The sequence below is a fragment of the Galeopterus variegatus genome, unplaced genomic scaffold, assembly GCF_000696425.1.
Source record: "Galeopterus variegatus unplaced genomic scaffold, G_variegatus-3.0.2 Scaffold1071, whole genome shotgun sequence".
Taxonomy (NCBI): Eukaryota; Metazoa; Chordata; class Mammalia; order Dermoptera; family Cynocephalidae; genus Galeopterus; species Galeopterus variegatus.
Window position 1 is genome coordinate 345,308 of NW_007727182.1, and position 6,571 is coordinate 351,878.

Below are 6,571 nucleotides of genomic sequence, written 5' to 3' on the forward strand. Positions count from 1 at the left end.
CGAACTAAGCATTCAAAATTTGAGTTTTGGTCTTCAGACACACGGAGAGGTTAAGCTAATATTAAATGACATCTTAGTTGTGTAAACAATTAATGACCATACCAAAGATGACAAATGCAAATCACTGCCAGAAAAATATCTTATACTTATTTTTATGATGTAGATATGGAATAATACAACAAAATCTAGGCTTTCAAATGCTATTTTAGAGAAATGGGTGAATGAAATGTGGTACATCCACATGATGGAATATTATTCAGCCATAAAAAAATAAAAAGAAAAGAAAAACTAATATATGCCACAACATGGATGAAACTTGAAAACACATGGCAAAGTGAAAGAAGTCAGACACAACACCGAGGTCAAGGGTTCACATACCCACACCCGCCAGTTGCGCAAAAAAGAAAAAGAAAAAAAAGTGGGACACAACACCAAGGTCAAGGGTTCAGATCCCTGCACCCACCAGTCGCGCAAAAAAAAAGAAGAAAAAAAAGTCGGACACAACACCAAGGTCAAGGGTTCAGATCCCCGTACTCGCCAGTCTCACACACACACACAAAAGTCGGACACCACCTATCGGACGAGATTGGAAAGGTTGAGGGGAAATGAGGAGTGACTGCTTAATGGAGTACACTTTCTTTTGGAGAGGGCACACTTTACAACTGCAAATATACATAAAATGTTAGAAGGGTGAACTGTATGGTATATAAATGAATCTCAACCAAGCCATTGTTAAAAACTGTTCTTGCAGACCTCTCTAGTAAAACCTACAAACTCCATAGGCATTTTAATCTCCCAGTAGCATAGGTTCGGTTAGGGTTCCACCTCTCTTACTTTCTTTCCCATCCCCTCCCCGAATGCTTTAAGGGAATATAAAAATTACCTAAAAATGCAATGGACGAATGACCCCTTACACACGCAAGGCACCATCCCTAAAGAACAAACAGCATTGGGCCAACCCCGTGGCTTGCTCGGGAGAGTGCAGCGCTGGGAGTGCAGTGGCGCTCCCGCCGCGAGTTCGGATCCTATATAGGGATGGCCGGCGTGCTCACTGGCTGAGCACGGTGCGGGCGACACCAAGCCAAGGGTTCCAATCCCCTTACCGGTCACAAAAAACCACACACACACACAAAAAAAAGAACAAACAGCTTTAACAAAATTGAAAGACACAAACTGCAGAGACAGAACAAGACTAGGAGTTGCTGTCCCTCATGGCAAACTTTACCTTTCGTGCGGTGTTGCTTTAAGAGCACAAAAATTGAGACGGAAGTACAGGGAGCGTAGAACTAGGAACACTCCTTAGCGCCACTTTTGAAATTCAAACCACTCACTGGCCTATTCACACGTCACTACGTCTCTGTGTCGTCATCTCCCCCCGCCAATTTCCGTATTCCACCTCTTCGTCAGTTGAGCTGCAGCCAAGCAGCCGCCATTATTGCGGCTGCTGCAGCCAGCCTTGCTAAGATGGATGCCGTCAGCTTTGCCGTGAGCCGACCTAACAAAACCCAACCATTATATGAAGGTTTCAGGATTGAGGCCAGCAAGAGACTTCAGGACCCCTGCAAACTGTTCATCGGGGGACTTGCCCGCGAAATCAGTAAGCAAGTTCTTCTTGAATATTTGTGTCAGTTTGGCGACATCATAGACTTTACAATTAAAACCGACCCAATCACTGGCCTCTCCAGAGGGTTCGGATTCGTGCTTTTCAAAGATAGTGCCACCGCTGAAAAGGTGCTCCAAAAAGAAGAGCACAAACTGGATGGCAAGAAAATAGATATTAAAAGGGCTAAAGCCGTGGAACCCATATTCCCTCCGAGAAGGGTTTTTGTGGGCGGGCTGAACCCTCAAGTGTCTGAAGAACAAGTCAGAGCATACTTTGGGGCATTTGGAGAGATTGAGGATATTGGGTTTCCAGTGTGTCCGAGAACAAAAGAAAGGCGAGCTTTCTGTTTTGTCACGTTTACTAATCATGCATCAGCGAGTAAGCTGTTAGAAAACAGATACCATGTAATTGGCTCTGGGCAGTGTGAAATTAAAATTGCCTTCCCAAAATTACTTACGCGGTCACAACAAAAGTGGGTAACAAATGTTCCATTTGCTGGGGTAGGCAATTGCTGGGGAGAAAGAAGCGGCTTCCAAGCAAACCCAAATGCTTGGGAAGCAAACAGAGATGTTCTTGGTGGCATCCAACATATTGCTGGTGCAAACAGGGATGCTCTCGGAGAAAACCAACATGTGTGGGGAGCACCCCTATATGCCTGGGGAGCATGCCAGTATGCGTGGGGAGCACCCCAATATGCCTGGGGAGCATCCCAGTATATGTGGAGAGCATGCCAATATGCTTGGGGAGCAAACCAAGTTGCTTGGGGAGCACAGCTAGATGTTTGGGCAGCATACCGAGATTCTTCAGGAGCACAGCGAGATGTTAGGGGAGCATACCGAGATTCTACGGGAGCACAGCGAGATGTTAGAGGAGCATACCGAGATTCTACGGGAGCACAGCGAGATGTTAGAGGAGCATACCGAGATTCTTTGGGAGCACAGCGAGATGTTAGGGGAGCATACCGAGATTCTTCAGGAGCACAGCAAGATGTTAGGGGAGCATACCAAGATTCTTTGGAAGTGCAGCAAGATGTTAGGGGAGCATACCGAGATCCTTTGGGAGCACAGCAAGATGCTGGGGCAGCATACCAAGATCCTTTGGGAGCACAGCAAGATGCTGGGGCATCATACCGAGATTCTTCTGGAGCACAGCGAGATGTTAGGGGAGCATACCAAGATCCTTCGGGAGCACAGCGAGATGCTTGGGCAGCACACGGAGATTCTTTGGGAGCACAGCCAGATGTTTGGGGAGCATGCCAAGATCCTTCGGGAGCAGAGCGAGATGCTTGGGCAGCACACGGAGATTCTTTGGAAGCACAGCAAGATGTTTGGGGAGCATGCCAAGATCCTTCGGGAGCACAGCGAGATGCTTGGGCAGCAAACCGAGAATCTTCGGGAGCACAGCCAGATGTTTTGGGAGCATACCAAGATCCTTCGGGAGCACAGCAAGATGCTTGGGTAGCACACGGAGATTCTTCGGGAGCACAGCCAGATGTTTGGGGAGCATACCAAGATCCTTCGGGAGCACAGCGAGATGCTTGGTCAGCACACGGCGATCCTTCGGGAGCACAGCCAGATGTTTGGGGAGCATACCAAGATCCTTCGGGAGCACAGCCAGATGTTTGGGGAGCATACCAAGATCCTTCGGGAGCACAGCGAGATGCTTCGGCAGCACACGGAGATTCTTCGGGAGCACAGCCAGATGTTTTGGGAACATACCAAGATCCTTCGGGAGCACAGCGAGATGCTTCGGCAGCACATGGAGATTCTTCGGGAGCACAGCCAGATGTTTGGGGAGCATACCAAGATCCTTCAGGAGTACAGCGAGATGCTTGGGCAGCACACGGAGATTCTTCGGGAGCACAGCGAGATGCTTGGGCAGCACACGGAGATTCTTCGGGAGCACAGCCAGATGTTTTGGGAGCATACCAAGATCTTTCGGGAGCACAGAGAGAAGCTTGGGCAGCACACGGAGATTCTTCGGGAGCACAGCCAGATGTTTGGGGAGCATACCAAGATCCTTCGGGAGCACAGCGAGATGCTTGGGCAGCACACGGAGATTCTTCGGGAGCACAGCGAGATGATTGGGCAGCACACGGAGATTCTTCGGGAGCACAGCCAGATGTTTGGGGAGCATACCAAGATCCTTCGGGAGCACAGCAAGATGCTTGGGCAGCAAACCGAGATTCTTCGGGAGCACAGCCAGATGTTTGGGGAGCATACCAAGATCCTTCGGGTGCACAGCGAGATGCTTGGGCAGCACATGGAGATTCTTCGGGAGCACAGCCAGATGTTTGGGGAGCATACCAAGATCCTTCGGGAGCACAGCGAGATGCTTGGGCAGCACATGGAGATTCTTTGGGAGCACAGCCAGATTTTTGGGGAGCATACCAAGATCCTTCAGGAACACAGCGAGATGCTTCGGCAGCACACGGAGATTCTTCGGGAGCACAGCCAGATGTTTGGGGAGCATACCAAGATCCTTCGGGAGCACAGCCAGATGTTTGGGGAGCATACCAAGATCCTTCAGGAACACAGCGAGATGCTTCGGCAGCACACGGAGATTCTTCAGGAGCACAGCCAGATGTTTGGGGAGCATACCAAGATCCTTCGGGAGCACAGCAAGATGCTTGGGCAGCACACATAGATTCTTCGGGAGCACAGCCAGATGTTTGGGGAGCATACCAAGATCCTTCGGGAGCACAGCGAGATGCTTGGGCAGCACATGGAGATTCTTCGGGAGCACAGCCAAATGTTTTGGGAGCATACCAAGATCCTTCGGGAGCACAGCGTGATGCTTGGGCAGCACACGGAGATTCTTCAGGAGCACAGCCAGATGTTTGGGGAGCATACCAAGATCCTTCGGGTGCACAGCGAGATGCTTGGGCAGCACACGGAGATTCTTCGGGAGCACAACCAGATGTTTCGGGAGCATACCAAGATCCTTCGGGAGCACAGCGAGATGCTTGGGCAGCAAACAGAGATTCTTCCGGAGCACAGCGAGATGTTTGGGGAGCATACCGAGATCCTTTGGGAGTATACCGAGATGCTTGGGGAGCACACCAAAATCCTTCGGGAGCACAGCAAGATGCTTGGGCAGCACACCGAGATTCTTCGGGAGCACAGCCAGATGTTTGGGGAGCATACAAAGATCCTTCGGGAGCACAGCGGGATGCTTGGGCAGCACACAGAGATTCTTCGGGAGCACAGCCAAATGTTTTGGGAGCATACCAAGATCCTTCGGGAGCACAGCGTGATGCTTGGGCAGCACACAGAGATTCTTCAGGAGCACAGCCAGATGTTTGGGGAGCATACCAAGATCCTTCAGGTGCACAGCGAGATGCTTGGGCAGCACACGGAGATTCTTCGGGAGCACAGCCAGATGTTTCGGGAGCATACCAAGATCCTTCGGGAGCACAGCGAGATGCTTGGGCAGCACACAGAGATTCTTCCGGAGCACAGCAAGATGTTTGGGGAGCATACCAAGATCCTTTGGGAGTATACCGAGATGCTTGGGGAGCACAGCGAGATGCTTGGGCAGCACACCGAGATTCTTCGGGAGCACAGCCAGATGTTTGGGGAGCATACCAAGATCCTTTGGGAGCACAGCGAGATGCATGGGCAGCACACCGAGATTCTTCGGGAGCACAGCCAGATATTTGGGGAGCATACAAAGATCCTTTGGGAGCACAGCGAGATGCTTGGGCAGCACACGGAGATTCTTCCGGAGCACAGCAAGTTGTTTGGGGAGCATACCGAGATCCTTTGGGAGCATACCGAAATGCTTTGGGAGCACACCAAAATCCTTCAGGAGCACAGCGAGATGCTTGGGCAGCAAACCGAGATTCTTCTGGAGCACAGCCAGATGTTTGGGGAGCATACCAAGATCCTCTGGGAGCACAGCGAGATGCTTGGGCAGCACACCGAGATCCTTCCGGAGCACAGCCAGATGTTTGGGGAGCACACCAAGATTCTTTGGGAGCATACCGAGATGCTTGGGGAGCAAACCAAAATGTTTATGGGGCAGTTGGAGGTGATGGAAGCTCTTCTGTGCATGTTCCTCTTTGCTTCCCAGTCTGCAATGAAGGCTTTACTTTCTCTGACCAAGGATATGACAATTACCATAATTCCTGCAATAATCAGCCAGTGTGTAATGGCTATTGTGGAGATTATTTTGTTGGATATAACTATGGAACCCGTGATTTAGGACCTACATTTACTAATTACCATGTGCAACTAAACCAGGCCACTCCTCTTGGTAGCTCTTACCAGGGAATTTACCAGCTATTCTGAAGCTGAAGGATGAAGATGACTCCGCAGAACCACACTGTTCTTGAATGAAAAGTTACGATAGTCATGGGAAATGACTGCATAAACTGTTTTTGAAGATGTTGTCACTATTTCTTCCTGAACTGTTACCAGCTGTTTCTAAGCACCAATTATTTTTCCATGACCCTTTGACATTGGAACTGAGACAGAACACACGATTTGAGACTTTTGTTTGTTTGTTTCATTGAAGTTAACGTTTTCTGAAAAATAAATGTTTACTGGCATTATTTGAAAGTATTTCTGTAGTGGCTTGTCTTTTGGCTTGTTTGCTTTGTTTTGTTTTTTGGTGAGGGGAGTGGGTGGTGGTGTGTTTGTGTTAGAACTACACAAAAATCCAGGGAAGACTTCAAGGCTTTCCTCCATATTTTCTATATATTCAGCCCGTTCCTTCTTGCAGTCATTCATCATTTACTAAGGGTTATTGTAAGCCAGAAACTGTGTTCAATACAGGACATTCAGAGAATCAGTCCTAGTCTTAAACGTGGCAGAAGGAAACCAAAAAATACAATACAAAGTGTGATGTGATATTATAGACATGGGCATCTATAACAGGTCTTGGGAGGGGTTGTCAGAGGAGGAGTGCAGTGGGTAGGCCTTTGCCAATGTGCATAAAGGAGAGAGCATGCCAAGCAGACATGCA

The 6,571-nt window shown here is 49.1% G+C and overlaps 1 protein-coding gene across 1 annotated transcript; it reads left to right on the forward strand.

Annotated features, from left to right (window-relative positions):
* Nucleotides 1-1,464: 1,464 nt before the first annotated feature.
* LOC103592015 (fibroin heavy chain-like) lies at nt 1,465-6,165 on the forward strand. Its single transcript, XM_008574599.1, has one exon. The coding sequence runs from the start codon at nt 1,465-1,467 to the stop codon at nt 5,893-5,895; it is 4,431 nt and encodes a 1,476-aa protein (XP_008572821.1). The 3' UTR covers nt 5,896-6,165.
* The last annotated feature ends 406 nt before the right edge of the window (nt 6,166-6,571 follow it).

Coding starts and splice junctions, on each gene's coding strand:
- LOC103592015 (XM_008574599.1), top strand. CDS start 1,465: ATGGATGCCGTCAGCTTTGCCGTGAGCCGACCTAACAAAACCCAACCA.